Source organism: Hipposideros armiger, unplaced genomic scaffold, assembly GCF_001890085.2.
Source record: "Hipposideros armiger isolate ML-2016 unplaced genomic scaffold, ASM189008v1 scaffold_901, whole genome shotgun sequence".
Lineage (NCBI taxonomy): Eukaryota > Metazoa > Chordata > Mammalia > Chiroptera > Hipposideridae > Hipposideros > Hipposideros armiger.
This window is the reverse complement of record NW_017732251.1, coordinates 294,635-316,384: the sequence shown is the minus strand read 5'-3', so window position 1 is coordinate 316,384 and position 21,750 is coordinate 294,635. Positions and strand designations below refer to the sequence as shown.

The 21,750-nt window shown below is 39.2% G+C and overlaps 1 protein-coding gene across 12 annotated transcripts in view; it reads right to left on the bottom strand.

Annotated features, from left to right (window-relative positions):
* Positions 1 to 11,400, bottom strand: part of YAP1 (Yes1 associated transcriptional regulator) — a 120,585-nt gene extending 109,185 nt beyond the window's left edge. For 4 of the 12 annotated variants that reach the window (XM_019630337.1, XM_019630334.1, XM_019630343.1 and 1 more), the window contains exons 1-2: positions 10,313 to 11,399; positions 7,138 to 7,388 (exon numbers count right to left, since the gene is read on the bottom strand). In XM_019630337.1, the coding sequence (XP_019485882.1) occupies positions 7,138 to 7,388; positions 10,313 to 10,633 (572 nt within the window). In that variant the 5' untranslated portion in view covers positions 10,634 to 11,399. Of the gene's footprint in view, positions 1 to 7,137; positions 7,389 to 10,312 lie in introns of all 12 variants that reach the window. The other 8 variants (XM_019630339.1, XM_019630338.1, XM_019630336.1 and 5 more) reach the window with 4 other exon arrangements.
* Positions 11,401 to 21,750: the final 10,350 nt, after the last annotated feature.

The window sequence follows — 21,750 nt, the reverse complement described above, 5'->3', positions numbered from 1 at the left end:
AAAACAGTACATAGGGTTAGCCAATTAAGAATGATGCATGGGGCAGCCAGTTAGCTCAGTTGGTTAGAGCACAGTGCTCATAACACCAAGGTTGATGGTTTGATCTCCACATGGGCCACTCAGTTGCGCCCTCCATAACTAGATTGAAACAACTACTTGACTTGGAGCTGATGGGTCCTGGAAAAATACTGCTCCCCAATAAAATAAAATAAATTTTAAAAATGAGAGAGAGAGAGAGATTTTTTAAAAAAAGAAGAATGATGCAGGTACCTTCCAGGATGAAAGTAAAGACGTACCAGGATGAAAGTAAAGACGTACCAGGATGACAACTCTGAAGATTGACAGCAACCAGTCTAGCCCAGAGCAGGAGGACAAGAGACTCAGAGATGTCTCCAAGGGGGCAAAAAAGCAACAGAAATACAAATGAAAAAACAAGGCAATTAACAATTCCAAGAAAACATCAAAGTTGTTTGGAAAATCATATTACATCATACAGCTCAGCTGCAAATCCTATAGTCATAACAATGTAAAAATACTTTAAAAAGTTAAGAGTAATTATACCGGAAGGATTAAGAAAGGAGGAATTTAGGGAGTACAGAATATTTAAGAAATAGTGTAGCATATTTTATAAATATGGAATTTTTTAAAGTATGGGGCGAGGGGATTTCAAAGGAGTTGGAAGTGTTTGCCTCTGGAGAATGTTAAGTCAGAGATAAAGAAAAGTGGGTCAGAATGGCTCTTTTTCTTTATAAATTGTATAGTACTATGGGACATTCTAAATTTATGTATATGTTACTTCCCTAAAAACTAAATTTCAAAATATGTATTTATATATTAGGCAATGAAAATAAGTATCTTCAAACCCCTCTTGGCAGAATCTAGGTGTTTCCTCCCCTTTCTCCATTCCTGAGTTTCTCTCTAATAAACATCTGTTACTTTTATAATAAAAAACATACACCTTATTAAAAAGACATAAAATCTGATACATGGGGGAGGAAGAAGAAGGAGGGTGGACAGTTCCATAAATATAAAACAAAAGAATCCCACCTTCCTACTCGGACACAAAGAAATCCATATTTTATCCCCATTTCCGAGATGGTAGTAGGGTTGAGTCCCTTCTGAAAAGCCTGCTCTATATTAGTCACTTCAGAATATATGAGAAGTTAAATTTCAAAAAACTTTCTAGTTCACATTCAATGTTTTGCACATAGTAGCACTCTGAAGAAAGTCATCTTTACTCTAAACCTCAAATCAAATAGTCTATAGTAAGTTTCCATGCACGAATCAACAAGTACATCTCTCTAAATATACTTATTGGTCAAAGAAAGACCTTACTTTAAAAATAAACAAAAAAATCTGCTCACGTTAAGCAAGCAATTACAAGAGGAAGGAAGGAAGAAACTTAGAACAAAAAGTACCCTCACTACCCCCAAATCAGCATCCAGCTGAAGATTTAATAAGGCTAGTGACTAATACTATCCCGTGAAGAGATAGAGAACCACACTGAAGTGTATGCAGATAATAAATAGCACTCGCCACAAAATGAAGCATTGTAAATATTTGGTGGAAGAAAACGGAGGTATTTTAATAGCTAGCCTCATTTGCAACATTAATAATTTGCTACATTATTCAGAGAAACACCTTATCATATGATGTATTAAAGATTATGATTCCTCTCATGGTAAGAGCCAAATGAGGATTAAACTACAGACCATTTTTCCTTGTCTAAAATATTGAAGGGAAGAAGAAAAAAAAGGGGCTATTGTGACTTATACCAAACTTCTTTGTTTGCTTTCAGAAGGGGTCAAGCCCTACGCAAATATTCTACGGTGGCAGCACTTGTTCCCAGGAAAACCTGGTGCTACAGTACTTGAGCAACCAGAACCATGAAAGCAATTCTTCTTCATAAAAACAGCAATGCCCCTTTCATGGCTTGAAGTTCTGGTTAATCCTAGAAGCAGAAGCCCTTTTTGTAAGAACTGCATCACTCAGTAACCATAGTTATAGAACCACACAGCTCTTTAAGACCTCCCTTTATGCAATGCTACTCAACTATTATTAAACTTTCAAGCCATAATTAATGGCTAAATTATGCTATTACTGAAGGTAGTAAATTAAGTTTGAATAATCTTAAGTCTTAACAACTGATTTTAAAAATCACTTCACTTTGATTTGCCCTAAGCCTAAACTTCACTATACATTTTGACAGCTAACAGGTTAGGTTTAGAGTTTACCTATTCCCAAAAGCCTTAAGGTAAAAAAAGCAATTCAGAGTTATGCTAGCATTATTTTGGGATGCCAATTTGCAATGTTTTTCCTAACTATAAAGTAAAACATATTTCTCTCCATTACTAGTGAGGACTAATCTCAGGGTATAAAAACATTTTTTTTTTAAAGTTTCAATTATTCAAATACTACTTAGTTTTTTTTTTTCCTTAATAGTTAACATGAGGCTTTTGGGGAGGAATATTTTTTTGAAAGTTTTTTTCTTTTTTAAAGAAAATTAACCTACCATGTTGTATTTGCCCATTGAGTTTGCTGCATTTAAACATCTAGTTTGTTAACTAAACAGCCTTCTTAGTTCACATTAAAAATACTCATTCTTTTCCCTAAGAAATACATTCATCTCTATGTTCTATTTACTGTCACATCCACTATCTTCCAACTGTTTTTCTTCTGCCACTGTATTCAACAGTTCCGTCAGTTTTTCTGCCTAAATCATTGTGGCACTGGGGGCCATTCTTTCCTAGGATGCCCACCCACTGAGCAGAAGCAAGCATTTTTTCTGAGAGCTGAGGGCATACTTTCATCTTCTCTCTCCACTCAGCCTCAATAGCAAGACAAACAGGCAGAGTCTGGCCCTCCTCTCAGGTAGGGAAATACTTCATGATTGCAATTTGAATTGGGTTTTTTTCTGCTTAATCAACCTTTAATGGCAATATTACAAGCTTTTCATTTTTAAAGGGAACTCATTGGAGTTACCCTTGATATAGAAAGGCCCAAAAAACAACAAACAAAAAACCAGAATAGCCTTATTCTTTACGTAACTGTTTCTTTTAGAAAGATCTAATAATCTTTATTACGGTAACAATACACATTGTGTATGTTTATAGTCTTCTGGGCAAGTATTTCGGGAGAAGCAGTTTAATAATCTTCGATACATTTCTAAAGTAATTAGGGCAGTGGAGCATTAACTTATAAAATAACTTATGCAGCAAAAAAGAAACCATTTATAGTGATCAATAACATCCACAAGCAAGTTAATTCAACGTTAGAAAACTAGCTAAGTTATATGCTGTGTAATGTTGAAAATCTCTGAAAAAATACGCTTTTAAACTGTGGATCAAGATACTGAATATAACTTTTAATCAGATCACAAGACACAAAAAATCTTGAATCCTCAAGGTTTAAAAACACTGCGGTCAGTTATTCAGAAAGTTATAAATAATAGAAATGAAACAAAATGATCTTTTAAAATTAGAACATTAAAACAATGCAAACTTTTAAAATAATTGGATTAGATTTGCTATATCAAAGTATCAAGTCCTATGTGGTACATTACATACAAGAAGTTCTTTGTACATGGTAATAGTTACAAGGTATCAGATTCAATAAAATAAATCTCAGAAAAACACTCTTTGTAACCACAGATATTATAGAATGCTAATTCAGGAAGTTATTCAGCTGCTTATAAAGAAATAGGAAGTTGTTGACCAACTACTTGAAGAACTATTTCCTGTAGGAAAACTATAAGACAGCTGAAGACGGCAATAATTTTCAGAGTAATAAAGAGAAAGAATTCTTTTTAAGTAAAAGCTCAATATGCAATGTTGAATAACTTAGTTTTAAACAGTAAATTCAGTAGACTATTATATACAATATACAGACTAAGCTTTTATTATATACTTCAAAATCATACCAGAGCTTGAGTGTGTGTTGATAAATGTAGTTAGTACCATAATTTCACCTTATCACTTGCCAAGCTCTGGTATAAGTCTTCTCCAGAAGATCTCACTCACCTATGAAGGGCTTTAAAAATGCCAATGACTGCCTGTCTAGTATCCTTCAGTAATTATGCTGCCTAGAGGATGGGCCAATTGACTTCAAAAACTCATTCATCTATGGTCACAGGCAACAATCAGTTGTTTCCAAAGTCAACAATTCTAAGTTTTCAGTTAAATTACATCACATTGCATGTTTGGACCATTTATGGTCAGATTTCTTCATGCCAAGTATAAATCTCAATAAATTAAACACTTTGTAACTCAAAAGTTAGTTCCAACAAAAAGGTGTTTAGTAAGGCATAATTTTTCACTGTTGAAATGAGTGTGAAGTATGCAACTAGTTAAAATCCTCATTCTACATCTAGCTGACAACAGCAATCTTCTTCAGACACAAAAAGAAAATATTTAAGTATTGATTACAAAGAGCCTGATTTTAAAATATCAAAATTAGGATACAAATGAGCTTTGACAACAGCAACTTGGCTCCAAAAGCTTCATTTATCATCATCTTTGACTCACAGTCAGGATAGATATTAGTCATTCACCTGTGCAGTACACAAAATTAAATTGTTTATGACAACTCATACAGCCCATAACATCATGGAAGTAGCTTAACAACTGGATGTGAACTAATCTTTTTATAACTTTTCTCCAAATTACATATTGTTCATAAAGCAGGTACTCTTTAGAAAAACAGAAGACTAGTACCATCGTCCACACCCAATGCTTAGGGACCCTCTCTACAATTCCTGACAGCTACCAACTAATTCATGGTTTTGCCTGCTTTCCCTGACCGAGATCCATCTCTTTGGGAAAACTCTTCCATTTCTGAAAGATTTGATATAAGAAAATTATTCCATGAAATAAAAATCCTCATGTTTGCTTACAATATAATAAGTCTAACTAATTTTACTTCCACATGCGAGTCCCTCAAAAAAAATTTTTCCCACTTTTTATTAATTGAGGTATAATCGACGTACATTATATTAGTTTCAGGTGAACAACATGATTTGGCATTGATATATATTGAAAAATGATCCCCACAATAAGTCTAGTTAACATCTGTCACTATATAGAGTTACAGATTTTTTTTTTTTGTGATGAGAACTTTTAAGATTTAATTCTCTTAGCAACTTTCAAAAAAAGCAATTCAAAAGTCTTGAACAATCATGTTTATTTCTCTTTTCCCAGTTTTTTCTTTTTCAGGTAAGCTCTCCACAACTGCAATCATTACTCATATGGCACAATTTTCATATCATTTTGGCCTACAGGCCCACTCGAGTGGGGTGTTCGAGTGGTGTGATGTGTATGTGTACACACTCTTCATTGATCCAGCTTTATCAATATCTTTAAGAAAAACACTTCTCAAAGAACCAATGAAAACTTTTAAAAATTATAGAATATTTCAGTTCAAACCAAAAAGATCGTTCAAAATGAAAATGTTGGTATATGTCACCTATAAGCAATTATTACAAGATACCAAAGACTAAGAAAAGCATAAATGTTGCTTTTTAACATTACACTTTTAGCTACAGAATCAACCAAAGGAAGGAGGCAAGCAGGTCATCAAGCTGTTTAAAAATCTCCCCCAAGTCAGCATGTGACCCAGCAGGGAGAGGTTCAAAAAAGCACAGCCTTTCTTTTTCCTCCTAACAACCTGGTTTGTTTCCACTCCTTTTCCCTTAAAGACACATCCTCACAGCTAGCAGCTCTTTCAATCATTTACTTTGGATGTCTGCTTGAGAACAAATGATCTTGCTCATGCAGATGAGTTTGCCAGACTTATGTGTACTTTCCAGTCTCAGGCCCTTTATTGTTCTGGTTGAAACCTGACCCTTTGAAATGGATACCAGGACACCAGAAAACGAATGAAATGAAGAAAAAAAGTGCAGGAAAGGGGGCAAAAACTGTAGGAACTTTTCAAGATCAAACACTGTCCTCTGCTCTTCTCTTATATCTTACATTGTAAAGTAGTAACCTACCCTGAAAGACAGTCGATATAAAATAATTACTAAGACACAATAAAACAGTATCATTAATTATATTATCTGATCTAATAAGTAAATGTTACATTTGCCTTAGGAGAGATCTCAATCACAGATCTCAATCAAAATAGATTGTTTTTCACTTTATTATCTCAACCTGATTAAACAGTACTAAGTAAGCTACCTTTTAAAAACATCCATTTCAGTCTATAATAATTACTTTTAGAAAACATTTTATATACACTTAATCCAAACAAGCCAGATAAAAATATTAAGGTCTTATTTATATTGGGTCATCGGAAAAGTCACAGCACATTTTTGCAATGAAAAACATAGAAAAATACATCATGACTTTTCCGACGACCCAATAATTTCAAAATGAGAGAGGATAAAACTCTATTTTGATCTTTTCAGTTTTAATAAAATGTTACTATTTTGTTAAAGACAAAAAGTCTGATAAAAATAAATGACCCAATGGCCTTGTTATTGTTTTCCCAGAGAAGGGGGACTCTGTTCTAAGACCTGCTTAGCTTGAAAGAAGTTTGCCACTGAGAGATTGTATATCAAATCTGAAAATTCATGTTTCTCTACATTTTGGAAAGAAAACCCGATCAATCACCTCCAACTGCAGCTAAAGGGTTTGTCATTTCACAATCTACTGTAAAATTAGACTCCCAAAGAAGTCTTATTTTGTAGTTTTTCTCTACCAATAAAATGTTTATTTTAAAAGATATTCATGCCATACAAATTTCATTAGACTATACCAGCCCTATAATTCTCACAATTTGAAATTTTTTATGTTATTCTTTCAGCTTTGAGCTAGGCTAATTAGTAGATTTGGCACAAACTCAAAATGAGAATATCCAAACTGCCACAAAAGAAAAGATTAAAGGACTCTGAAACAAGAATCAATCAAGCTTTCAAAATACTGCCCAAGCTAAAGGAGGTATTTAGGTCATACCAAACTAAAAAAAAAAAAAAAAATGGAGAATATAACTGAACTTGATATATTAAGTTAAATATAAAAATATTAAGAAATATTAAGTTAAATATAAAAAATGACATGTTATATCTTGATACCACTTTACTGTGCTTTCCAAAAGTATATTTTTCTTAGAAAAATATCTCCCACCATTATCTGCACTTACTTTAAGAAGTATCTCTGACCAGAAGATGTCTTTGCCATCTCCCAGCCTGCTGGCAGAGGTACGTCATCAGGTATTTCAAAAGAAGACTGTCGAAGGTGTTGAGCAGTGGGTGTAGCTGCTGGGCCAGAGACTACTCCAGTGGGGGTGAGTGTCCCAGGAGACACAGCTCCCAGCTGCAGGGAAGCTGGAGAGGAATGAGCTCGAACGTGCTGTGGAGTCAGGGCTCCTGCAGTGCCTGCATCCGTACTGGCCTACAGGAATATTAAAACCAAGTTTTCTTAAAGATTGTTCTTAAATAGAGTCCCTTTAAATTTCCTAGTTAGAATTCATTGCAAACAAATATCTAAGTACCAAAGGCAAATTTCAATATTTAATTTTTGACACCGGAGAATATAGATTTGCAGATGGATGCTTTTAAATGGTTTATGTACTTTTACAAACATTTGTAATTTTATGAGTGAGCAGTCCATCAAAGTGAATTTCTACCTACTATACATTAGCTGTGCCTTCTACACATTATAGGGCAAATAGTACAGAATGAAACATCTCTAAAATAATAAATGTTGAATTTTAAAACCTAATTTCTAAAAAGCCAAGGCACTATGGGTGCTTTTCCAAGTTCTAAAATGCTCCAGGTATAAACAAAACCCAAGGAATATAATACTATGCATTCTTTCTTTTTTTAACACTAGGTTAAGTATTAATATTTTTTTCAGCCAAGCCCTAGACACATGACAACTGTCATTTTTTTCTCATCATGAACAAATGCCATCAATAAAGCAATCACTACAAGTTATACAACTTTTAATGAATGCAAGGTTCACAACTATCCAAATGTTCTTAAAAGCAACCTAATGAATGAAATGAAAATCCAACCATGTATTTGTATCTAGATGATAAAGATGTCAACAGTTCAATTACAATATAACTTAAGAACTTACACACTTATATGTTGAGCACTACGTTACTGCAGAAAAAATTCTGCACTAACACCCCAAAGATCTGGGTTCCAGTACAAGCTGGCTAGTGTGACAGGGCAGCTTTCTCATTTGTAAAATAGCTTTTTCCATGATAAAAAAAAAGTGAATATATATGAATGGATTTATAGCCAACAGTTTGTGGATAACAGTGTTTACAACCCATCTGCTACTATTTATAATTCAAGTTATTTCAATTCCTTCATTAGAATTAAGAGTTGATTATCAAAAAGTTAGAATTCCCTGGATTCATATAGGCAAGGGAGACTGGAAGCAATCAGCAGGAGTGTTTATGCCTTAAAGTCATGTCCATTTCTGAATTTCCATTCAGAATATATTTGAATTAGGAAATCATTAGCAGAAATAAAAGTCAAACTTACAGATGCACAACACTCAGTTAAGAAACTTATTAAAAACAAAACTATAGACAATGAATAGTATGAATTCATAAACTGCTGGATATAAATTCTTGTGCAATTATTTACTAGACAAATAAGTAAACTTTTCAGTTGCAATTCTTTTTGGCTTATAGATGCCACAAAATGGGGAATTCAATCTCCTATGTGTATTATACTTTCAAAACATATTAAGTAACTAGCAGCATAGCTGTGTAGTCTGTAGTGTGCAATGCCCACACATTATAAGTGCAGAAACCGACTTCCATGGGGAAGAGAAAAAAGCGTATCTAAGTCTACTTCTTACAAAATGAAGTGTTTAGGCAAGCAGCTAAATTATTTTTCCTTCCTCCTTCTTATAACCCAGGTTTTAGCCGGCAGGTTAAGGGAGTTTTTCTGAGTTCTAAAACCCCCTACTTGGCCTGCGGCAGGAGAACATACAACAGGTCTGCAAATAGATGGGGGAATGGCAGTGGGGGCGATAACTCTTCTTTCCACTCAAGTTACAGCCCGAGTGGACTAACTACATCGCAGTATTTGGAAAACCAATTAACTTTTGGGCACAGTTCCTATGCTGAAGTTTAGCCTGAAGCAAGTTCTTTTTTAAAAAGGAAAGAAAAACCTACACTAAACAAACCTACTGGGACCTGCTGGAATGTTAACAAGTTCATAATAGTTTCACTTCAATGTTGCATCAAGTTGACAAAATAACCGAACGTTGTGTACGTGAACAGCCATGTTCATATCCTCAATAAGAATTAAAAAGCAATGGCGAGCCTCGAATTAGTCATCGCTTCCCAAACATTAACTTGTAATCACAGTTGAACTAGGCAGGACTCGGCTATGAGTCAACCTGCAGTGTTATTATCAAAGGCTTGTGTTAAAACCAAGGCACTGTTAAAGCGCAACTCAGGTCCTGCGCAACGTGCAGATGTGGCTAATTTAAAAGCATTTCAGCAGACCGTAAATAGTCCACAATTGGGAAACCAACACGTGAACCTACTGAGTTTGATTAGTGCGAGCCTGCCCGAGTTCCAAGGCACAAGGGAAACGCAGGGGTGAAAGCACTAACTCCATAAACAACTTCCAGGAAAGTCTGGATCCTGTATTCATAAAGCGCCGGGGCCGCGAGGAAAATAAATGCTTTCGGGAGGGGGAGGGGGAGGGGGAGAAAGCGCAAGAAACTACAGGGACGGGATCAACCCCCACCCCTAATCAACACTGGGAAACAAGAGAACAATTATTTGACTCTCCAGGAGACTGAAGTGGACCGAGAGGCCCCGAAGGAAAGGGGGCTCGGGTCTCAACTTCACTAACTCGGCCGCCGCTGGCAGCTCACCCACACACACATGCCAGAGGCCCCCCACCCCCTCGCGGCGGCGGCGGCGGGAGCGAAGGTGCGGAGCGCGCGGAGGCGCGCGCATTGTGCAAGCCCACCGCGGCCCGGGCCGGCGCTCCCCACCCCCTTCCTTCCTCCCCACCTCCCCCGCCACTCCCGCCAACCTCCCGGGAGCCCCAGGAAGAAAGAAAGAAAGGAAGAAGGGGGGAAAGCACGCCCCCCGGGGCTGCAACCGCGGAGAGAAAACTCCGAGGGGAAAAACAAATCTCGGCTCCAGACTCCGGGAGGAGCGGGGAGCCGGTAACCGCGGCCCAGCGGACTCCTCCGGTTCCTCCACGTCTCGGCGAGATCCCAGCCCCGCTAGAGCTCCCGGACCCCCCCAACTCCTGGCCAGGACTGGCCACCGCCGCTCCCGACCGTCCCGGGGCCCGCCCGACGGGGAAGTAGAGGGGCGGCGAGGTTACCTGTCGGGAGTGGGATTTGGGCTCCGGCGGCTTAAAGAAGGAGTCAGGCAGCTTCCGGAGCCTCATGGGCACTGTCTGAGGCACGTTGGCCGTCTTGGGGTTCATGACGGCGTTGAAAAGCGCCTCCAGGTCGGTCTCCGAGTCCCCTCGGACGTGCACGATCTGGTGTCCGGCCGGGGGCGCCTGAGACGCCGCCTGGGACCCCGGGGGTGCCGGCTGCCCGGGCCCGGACGGTGGGCCCTGTCCCTGGGGGGCCTGCGCGGACGGCTGCCCTTGGCCCTGGGGGGCCGGCTGAGGCGGCGGCTGCTGCCCGGGATCCATGGTTTCTGCCTCCCCCGACGCGCACCCCGACCAGGCGGGCGAGGGCTCCGCCCAGGCGCCCCGGCTCGACGGGCCGAGACCGGAGAAGCGGCGACGGCAGCGGGCCGGGCTGCGCTGGGCTGCGGGAGCGGCGCTTTCCTCGCTCTCAGGGCCGGGGGGCTGCGCCGCGGCCCCGCATCCCCCGCCCCGGCGCCTCCGCCCCCGCCCTGCGCCCGGGCTCCACTGGTCTGGCGGCTGCGCCTCGGGAGGGGCTGCGAGAGACCCGGACCTGCGGCGCCTGAGAACTTTTTTCCTTCACTCCCTTGACGGATGCCAGACAGCTTGTTGCTTTTCCCCTCCCCCTTTCTCTTTTATTTCCTTTTCTTGTTCCTTCCTTCCTCCCTTTCTTTTCCCTGGCGGCGGCTGCGCCCGACTGAGACAGAAACTCGCCTCAAACGCCAAAACTAAAGTTGAGAGAACCGCCCGCCCGAGCCGCGCTGCGGCTCCGCCTCCTCCCGGCTCTTCCTTCCTCTGCGCGCCCGCCCGCACCGGTTCCGGGGCCGGCCGCCGAGGGAAACTTTCCCCTGCAAGTGACTACATTCCAGCAGACTCCCGGCCTCTAACGCCCCTCCCGGCCGCACGTGACCAGCTTGCCCTCAGTCCTGGCCTCCGCCGGGGCTTTTCCCGGTGGTGCAGAGAGCGCGCCGGTCGATCGGTGCGGTGAGGGCTGCCGACCCGACGACCAGCGTTGGGTCCAGTCTGGGTCGGGACTCTGGTCTGTGCGAACGCGGCCGCCCTTGGCCGCAGGAAGTCCTCCCGCCCAGCCCGGCGCGTTCCCGGCCAGTTCCCGGGAAAGGCTGAAAGGCTTCCAGTTCGCCCCGAGATGCGAAACGGCTAAGGCCGAAATAAGTCGGGAGGGGACGTGTAGATCCACTTAAACCCCTCCCCGCGTTAGTTAGCTCGTCTGGACGAACCGGAGTGCCAATGCGGGTTTAAAGCCTCAAGGATAGGTTGGAGTTAATATAGATACCAGTAACAAGCACTTATTTTAATAAGGGTCCCCCCCTTTTTTTTAACATTGATTTTTTCACTTCGCAATAAGCAAAAAACTCCTTGAAAGGGATAAACGATGACTGTAATTTGAAGCTTTGCGATTAGATCTGTGACTGATGTAATTTACTAAAATACAAAGTTGCCTTTTTTAAAAGTGAAAACTTTTTTTTACCACTGAAACTTGCAACATAGTCATGAAAACCTCAGCGCAAAGCAGCGGTGCCTAACTTCGGTTACCAGCATTCCTCTGCGTACCTGCCTTTCATCCCCAAGGGGACGTAAGCCCACCCCTTTCGTTATCTCTGTGCCTGGCACGAGGGTGGACTCCACGAATGTCGACTGAAGGAAAAATGAATGGGAGAGCAGCTCACCCCAGGCACCTGGTTCTCTATGTGGTAGTGCAACGAGTCCATTTGAAACCATTAAAAGCAATGAAAAAAAACTTTAATTCATACATTCCGACTTTTTAAGTAAGCAGCTTTATTGAGATAATTCACATACTATACAATTCATCCACTTAAGCAACTCAGTGTTTTTAGTATATTCAGAGTTGTGTAGCATCACTCTGATTTTAAATCCACTGGCCCATTTTAAAGAAATCTAACTTCTTGTTTCAATGATTTTTGTCTGTAATGCTAGTGGTTCAGACATATAAATAGGTTGAAGCAAGAAAAGGTCCCCTGAGCAAAAAGAGAATCTTCCTCCAGCCCAGACCTGCCCAGGAGAATTCTGGGGAGGGATCTGTATCCCTCGGTATGGTAGGGCAGGGCGAGGGGAAGAGGCTTCAGGCTCTCAAGATTCTAAAGCATGGTTCTAATCAACTGCTCTGGACCCCAGTTGCATCTGAGAAAGGAATCCCCCTTCAGTGACATCCGATTGCTTCTTGGATTCATCCCCACCCCCATACCAAAAATGTCAAGTGCATTTAACCATAAACTTGTAGGTTCTGAAGTTACAGAGATTCGAGTTCAGATCCCAGTTCCACCATTTACTAGCTGTGAGACATTAGACAAGTTACTTATTTCCTGTTCTTTAATTTCTTTAATATTGGCGTTAGGGGTAATGACAGCTACTTCACAGTTTGAAGAATTAAGTGAGTCAATCAATGGACATAAAGTACTTAGTCCAGTTTTTGGCCTGCGATGAGTTCTGCATAAATGTCAGCTGTCATTGTTGTCCATGTTCCCAGATTACTTCACATGTAGTGACATGGCCTCTTCCTTTGCAGCAACCCCCCCACCCCCTCAGGATCCTGTTGGCAGTCCCTTCCTCTCATATCCAATAATCAATCCACACAAAGCCTTTGGGCAGAAACTATGCATTAAAAACTTCAACTGGAAAAAAACCAAAACTTTTTAAGAACCAAAGTGATTAAAAACTTGGGACTGTAATGGAAGCTGTCCCTAACTAGAGCATTCACTATTATGAACACTATAATTAAAGGGCTTAGGGTACAGCATAGGTTCCTTTGTTCAGTATTGTTTCACCTGCCATTAAACTGAGAACAAAATTACTTTGATAAGTGGATTGAAAGACTGTTTGGAGTGATTTTATGTTCTGTGAGCACCTCTGTAGCACTGACCAAGGTTTTGTAATTTACTATTCTTCATTTATAAAATTTCAATCACAGGTTAGTAAAGGATAATGATAACATGTATTCAATCCTTTGTTTCCTCTCTTCCTCTCCAGCCCCACTTTTGGAGCAATTATTTGTTTAAGGCACCTAGAAGTCCCTAGGGAGTCAGTCGCCTTCATACAAAGACCCACCATTATCCTGGATAATTTTCAATATCCATATAGATCACTATCAAAATGCTAGTCTTACAATGACTTGCCCTTTCAAGTACAATGAACGCTCATCTCTACACCACTTTAGCCACCTGCTCCTATGTTCATACCCTGTCATCATCCAGATATACTTCAGCTGTGAAATCAAACTATGTTATACTGTTCTCTTAATAGCCATTTGGCTTTCTGGTTTCATTACTTACACCTCGTTTTATTATTAACCTCCCTCTTTTCTACCAACCTATCACTCCCTCCTGTTTTCACTTTCCCAATTCAGTTTGGAAATCATAACTCATTACTTCAACCTGTCTTAATCATCTATGCCCTCAATTCCATTGCCCTGCATATTTCAATGAACTGGATCTTTTAAACTGAATTAATCAAGTCATCTGTCTTTTCCATTCCAACATCTAAGGCTTATGGGGGCCTGGGCTCCACACTCATTAAAATCTTCAAACAAAAGTTTTTGACATTTTTGTCGAACTGGGGTTATACTATCATCCCAGAGCTATACCTACATAATCACAACAAGGCATTCACTGTAGAACTTTAAACTTGGTGCTATTACCAAATGACACTCTGCAATGCATTATGGATTAATATTTTAAGTAAATTCTGTAATTATCTGGTGACTAGCACAATTCCATTGCATTGTAATCATTGTATATTAAAAGAATTAGTTTGCTAATTGTAAACATTTGAAACCTACCTTGGTTTTATAACCCTCTCTTGACATTCCAGTATGCTTGAATATACTGGGGGCTTGAAACGAGGAAGTACCCAGCCCTCTCAGCCTGGGGAAAGCCTGAATGACACCCAGGTTCCTAGGGAATACTGGAGGGAATCTCTCGGGTGAGTGGGCTGGTGTCTCTCCATACTTCTAGTCTCTAACCATGTTTCCGCAATCAGCTCATTCATGTATGAGTTGGCTATTCAAAACTTCACCACTCTCATGGTTATTCACCAGCCTCCCACCCTTCAGAAAATCACATCACCTCCCATTGCTCAAAGAATGGAGGCCACCATGCACAAAAGCTCTAAAAGTCTCCCCCTGGACCTATAGAAACATACAAGCCTTTCCCTGTACGTAAACATTTTTGGAAAAAGCAGTCCACATGTTTGTTCTTCACTTCCTCACCTTTTGTTCATTTACTCTCTGACTCAACACATCCAAAACTGAACTCTTTACCTCTACCCTCTTCTACCTCCAACCACACACACCCTCCCAAGCCACATCCTCCTCTGATTCACCATCTCAGTTAATGGCATCAAGATCCACTCCCTTGTTCAAAGTGTCATCGGTTTACCAATTTTAGAGAACAGGCTATTTTAAAGCACTTCAGAAATGAACATCTACATGCAAATAATTATTTTAAAAGCCCAAATCACGTTCACCCCCGTTTAGTTACACAGTATCAGTTGGGGTTAGATAAGCCACAATCTATGGCAATACTCCTTTGTAAAAATGTGTGCCGACCTTTCACTCATTTAAACTGGTTTCTCTAATACTGGTTGTATGGTGGATATTTGTCCCTGATAGCAAAACAATATTTATAAGCAACTCTACTCAGGTTTCTATCTGGGTGAGCTAGTTGCCTAAGCTAATACACAGTACACCAGGGTATGACAACCTTCCAGAAATGGTTGGGGGCATAGGTAAATTGCTCAATCCTGTTCTTTTTGATATATTGGAGGACTTGTCAGGTCCATTACAGAAAGATCTCCTCTGTTCAAATACTATATATCAATATATTTTTCCTATTATATCATAATGGATGCATTTTTGGTTTTTTAAATGCATATATACACTGCAGTAAAAGAAATCATTTTAAATCAAATTTCTTTTTCTTCTAAAATCCAGGTGGTTATCAATATGGGGGAAATTAAAATTTGTTCTGAGAGCTGGATGTGAAAAATGTTGGAGTACAAGGCCCTTCAGGCTTAGGGCAGAACCGAGTGCAGCATATAATGGAGGCCCTAGAGAGCCTTTCCAGTGCTGTAAGCAAGATGTAGTGTCCAATTCAGGCTTGTGCTTTCTACATCGAGGGCTGAAAGGCTACTATATCTCATCATTTACTATACTTTACTAAATGACACTAAAAATGAAAAGGTATCATCTAAAAATACTAAATGTATTATATTCCCTATCAATGGTTCTTAAGGTGTGGTCCCCAAACCAGCAGCACCAGCATCAGTGAAAACTTGTTAAAAATGTAAATTCTCAGGCCATAACCCAGAATTACTGAATGAGAAACTCTGGAGGTGGATGCAGCAAGCTGCGCTCTAACAAGCCCCTGTGGATGATTCTGAGGCATGTTAATGTTTGAGAACTACTGTTCTGTATTACATTCCACATTGTTTTTAGTCTATAAATATCTCTTACTTTGTACACCTTATGCATCAAGGTAAATACCCTTCACCGTTTTATAGATAAGTATCTCTTTAATCTCATCTTTTATTCTAGAACTATCTATATCTAGTAAATAACATGTATTTGACAATTAAAAAAATCTGTTTTGTAACATATTTATATTGTAAAGGATCTCAAAAAGCAATGTCTTGAATCTTACCTGAAAGCTGACAATTAATCCTATTTTAAAAGCTCAATTAAGCAGTGATTCTAATTTGTTTATAGTTTTAACATTCTGTGACTATTGTTTTGACATGTGTATCTTCAACATAATATGGCACAAAAAATGTTTTTAAAATCATTCAATTAGGTTAAAGAGGAAATAAGTAGATATTAAATGGCACTTCCAGAGTTTGGTATAGTCTCAATTTAGTTTTTAATATTTTTGTGCCACATGTCATGTTGAAGATACGAATATGTTACCAAATTACTTTAGGTGGGTTGCTGCTTATGTAGAAAATGGCAGGTGTTTTAGTTACATATCCCTTCTGGCCTCCAGCTATTTAATGTATACATGTATGTAAATGTGTGTTTACTAAAATGTCTCCAGTCCCTTTGACCTTACCAGAGACATTAGACACTTTTCAGCTCACACCTCAATTCCTGCAGCCAATTCCTGGCTGGTCTCCCAGGCTCCATCAGGCCTATCCTGTTCCCATCAATCTTCTATGATTCTACATCCATTTCCCTCAAGTGCCATTTTCACCCTTGCTCTCCCACTCGAAACTGCAGGAATTTCTATAGAGGCAGCAACCCATCTAAAGTAATTTTCTTAAAAACTTCTTGGGGTCAGGAACCATGCATAGCACAATGCGTTGTACAAAAACTTAAATGTTGTAGATAGGATGAGTAATCCATCTTATTTTTGCTTTTTAAAAAGGTATAGTGGGATCTCTGGAGCAGGAACTGGAAGTTCTGGCTCTGTCAGCTGTATGGCTTTGGGCAAGTCATTTAATCCAGTGCTGCCCGATAGAACTTTCTGTGATGAGGGAAATGTTCTATATCTGTGCTCTCTAATACCAGAGCTACTAGTCACAGTATGACCAAGGAACTGAATTTTCTATTTCACATATGGCTAGTGGCTACCATATTGGACAGTGCAAGTTAACCTCTTAGGACCTCAAGTTCTTATGTAAATGGAGAAGAGTTGGGCTAAGTGATCTCCTCTGCCTTTTAGTTATAAAATGCTGTTATTTTAACTCAGCACAACAAATTCATGTACACATTATGAGTTCCAATTTTGACTTCCTAAAACAAAACATATTTATAAAGAATGTTAAATTATAAACTTTTACACAGAGAACATATTTAAATAATGATCTTCACAAATTTTAATCAATTGTGTATAAATGACATTTTGGACAGTATATAGCACATACTGTGACACTGACAACTGGAGAAAAACATGGGGCATTTGGAGAGGGCTCAGAGGACTGGAAGATGATTAAAGAGTTGAGAAACAAGACACTGAGTAAAAGCTAAGGACCTGGGATTGTTTAGAAAAAAAGACTGGAGGAAGACTTAGTAATTATATTCAACTATATGAAGGGCTATTAGACAGAGATGATGTCTTAGATGCTATTTATTAGACGCTGTAGACATTAGTCGAATGATCTACTTTTCTAAGCATATCTGCTGCTCTATTCAAGAAATGTGTAATAACACATGTATTTCCCACCTGTACACTATAGCATGGAACTTTCTTTCTGCCTAGTGATCTTTCCTCCCTTAAGCCAGTCCATGACAGTCATTCCTTTTAAAATCCACTCCAATCCCCTTCTCCAGGAAGCCTTTCATTACGGATCATCCTTGACTGATCGCTCTGGGTTCCCTCAGAACTTCAGTGGTATGTTTAAGCTTTCTTTATATGTATGAAGGGTTTTTAAGAATAACTGTTTTATTCTACAATATGTTAAGGGAATAAAGGATAACAGTTGATAAAAAATTTGCTTGAATAAAAGTGAACGTACATTGTCATAAGTGGTTTCCATTTTACTACTGCTTTCACGCAGCTTTCTAGTAATGAAAAAGAAAAATAATTTACAGATTCTTAGTGTTTGGTTAAGCCAAGTGATATTTTTTTCTTTACAAAAAAGTAATAAAGATAAGATAAACAGGAATGGTAAGTTTCAACCTTATTTAAACCCAGTGTAGCCTGCCCGTTCGAATGAACTTTAACATGTGTGCCAAGTCAGGAGATTGAAGACTTACGTTAGAGGATATCAGGTATACCAGCTGCTAGAGTCTGCCAGTTGGACACTGCTAAATGTGGCACTAAATGCAGCTTTTAGTGCTAATTAATGCAGCTTTTACTGTAAGAGACAGCATACTTCCCTGTCTTTTATTCTTTTCTTTGTTGTTCTGTTTTCATCTATTCTTCCCTGCCTTCCCCTCCTTTTTTTTTTTTTTAAACTAGAGAAGTAGTAGACAGTGGAGCAGGGGTTCCCAACTGTGGAACTGCTCACCAGAATCAATACACGTTTGAGGAAATATATAAAATAATGCTCTACCGCATATAAAAAGCCAGACCAATTAATAAATACCATTTCACACTCATCAGACTGAAACATATTTTTAAAATGTGAGTGTGCCATGTCTCCAACAAAACTTCAAGTTTCTTAATCATAATTTGGTATTTCTTTATCTGTCATTGCCCCTAACAGTGTTATGAAAACTACAATGTAAACTGCCAAATACAGAAGTTTTTGTGTTTTGTTCATTGCTATATCTGCAGTGCGTAGAAAGTGCCCAGTACATAGTAGGTAATCAATGAACATTTGTGGAAGAATGAATGATATTAGCTCTTAACAAATACTTGCTCATTAATTGGATGACTGAGAAGCCTCAGGACAGAAAGTTTTCCTAAGAAGCCTCCAGTCAGTTTTTAGAAACATCAGACCAAGTTTTCAGAGTTGTAAGGACTGAAGTTGGTTGAGCATGGGTTGTGACAGGAATGAAAGGCGAGACAAGGGATTCCCCTCTCTGACCACATATTCCTACCACAGTTCCCACTTCCCTGTCCTTAGTACCTCAAATACCCAACACTTCATAATTCACCCAGTTGCTAACCTTTTGGGGGCCATATTTCCTTTTTTTTTTCCTAATCAGCATTCCGTTGTCATATGCGTCATGATTCCCAAAAATGGTTTCCATTGCTATTAACTTAGATCAGTCAATTCTGTGCTTTGACAACTACTATACTCTTCTGTTTGATCTTTGGACTTTCCTCACCCCAATTCATCACTGCCAGACTAATCTTTCCAGAATATCACTTTCATGATGCTACTACCCTGCTCAAAAGTCTTTAATGGCTGCTATATGTCACCTACTTAAAAGATTTAAATTTCTTAGCTTTGTACCCACAGCCCTCAGTGACCAGTTCCCCATTAATCTGTCTTCTCTGTGTTATTACCCAGGACTCCTCAGATTCAACTAGTCAGGTGTACTCATGTTGCCCCAAACCACCTTGTGTTTTTTATGCCTCTGTGTTTTATTTGCTCATGGGGCCTAAATGTCCCAAGCTCTCCAGTCTTCAGCCCAAGTCCTTTTTTTGAATGTCCAAACTATAATTCTGTGAGCATTCTCTTCTTAAGTAACTTTCAAAATTTCTGAAGAATGCTTTCGAGTCCCAGAAACCATGGTGTTGTCATTTGTCACCATGGTCAGCTTCTCACTCCAGAATAATCCTCCACTCGCAGTCGATCACAGTTTGATCTTTCAAAACTGACTTCTATGTGCTGCTGCTTTTCTCCAGGGGTAATTGTGTCCCAGGCATCCTCCCGGCTGCATATCTAATCCCACACACTACAGGTGCATCTAGATGATACTAGTGTGCAAAGTTTTACACACGGCTTAGGGATAATGAGTGAAACTACTGGAACTACTGATGCTCTCGGACCTTTGTCACCCTCCTTTCCCTGCTCCCTTACTCTCCACACCTGCAGTAACCCTTGAAGGGCAAGTTTGTCTCTACTGGGTGGACTTGGACAGTCAGAGAACGTATACTGAATGTTCATTAAGTACTAGGCAATATGCTAGGCATTGAGGATACAAGAGTGAAGCAACTACACACAGTTCCTGTTTTCATGACAGACATTAAATCATTACAAATAGTTGAGTGAATAACTCTTAGTGTGCAAAATGCTGCCAAAGACATGCCCAGAGTCCAAGCTTTAGGTCTTCTACATTCTCTGGATCTCAGAGAGTGTGTGTGTGTGTGTGTGTGTGTGGGAGCAGTGTTTCCACCTCTTATAGTATTCTATCCAGCCAAATGAATAATAATAGAATCTGTAGAAAAACAATTCTGAACTTAAGGAAGACAGCTTTTTACATTGTTATGCAGACAGTTTAGCTCCTGATTTTTTCATATTTCCTCAATAGAGAACGAAATGAGCCAAAATTTATGAACACTTAAACTATGTGTTTGTAACCACTCTAAGCTATGTATGTATGTATGTATGTATATGTGTGTATGTGTGTGTGTGTGTGTATATATATATACATATATATATGCCATATATATATAATTTTCACAATAACCTGAGAAGGAGTTCTATTATTTTCCCCATTTTACAGATGAGGCAACTAAGGCACAGAAAGGTTATAACTAGCTTGAAGTCACAGAGCAAGTAATGGCAGAATTAAGAATCCAGGCAATCTGACTACCCAGCCCAAATTCTTTATTACTACCTCTTAATACAGAGAATTTGCATAATCATTAAAACGATTTTCCTAAAACAATGGGTCAATCTTTTCTTGAAGGTGCATTCTACCTCCATCTTTCAAGCAGAGAGAAAACACCAGCAACCTGTCAATATCAGCTGCCTATCTTCTGTCTCTGAACTGTCATCCCACAGCAAGGATCAGGGGGCCCTGCCACATCATGCTTCTCCATTCAGTTGGACTGCTCTCCTTTTCAGCTGTTGAAACTCCACCCATTCTTTCTACAGAAGCCAAACCAAGCCCTTCACAGGCCTAGTTCAGCAATCTCTTCCATCTCTGAATTCATGTAACAATCAGTTTATAGACATACTCTTACAGATGACCTACTCTACTAGGTTTATAGGGAGCGTATATTTCCCCAAAGTAAATAGCACAGTGCCTTGCACAGAACTGGTACTCAAAAAAGAATTGACTGACCAACTGATTAAGAGGGGTTCCTCAGAGCGTAGGGGTCTGTGTGGTAGGCAGCAAGACTGCTAACATTTTAGTTCTTGATTTTACATTTTATATGATTTTTAAAAAAATCAATGGCAATTCTGAACATATCTGGAAAATGTTCATTCAATAAATACGTAATGTACCAAGGCATTGTGCTAGGTTTTAGAAGTAAAACAAACTCTCCTGACTTCTATACCCAAATTACCAGCTGCCTTCCAGATTTATCCACAGATTCAAATCCAAGATTATCATCCTTATTCCTACAACACAGCAACAAATATTCCAAACTTTCCCCTCCTCAAAGTCTCAACATTTCTTGCAGGCTCTCTGTCACCTTTGGGACACATGTCAATTACTTTTTCCATTAAAAAAAAGTCTATGTCATATATTCATTCTATGAATGTAATGAGGATACAGTACCAAGAGACCATGTTCTTTACTCTTTTGCCAACATAATACCATCAGGACAACTCTGTTTATATGTAGATCTTGTATTAACTGTGGGGCAGCTGCGATTTTAATTTATTATGTGATAAAAGAGTTTACAATTACTTTCAGACATCATTTTTTAATTGAGGATTTTAAGTGGGAAAAATGAAACAAAGAAATTGTTATGCTTTTCACAGCCCTTGAGAAACAAATTTTTATGCAATGAAAAAATGTAATTAAATAAAACTCAAATTTAAAAAGCTAAAAATTCATATTAATGATCAGTGGTATACAGATG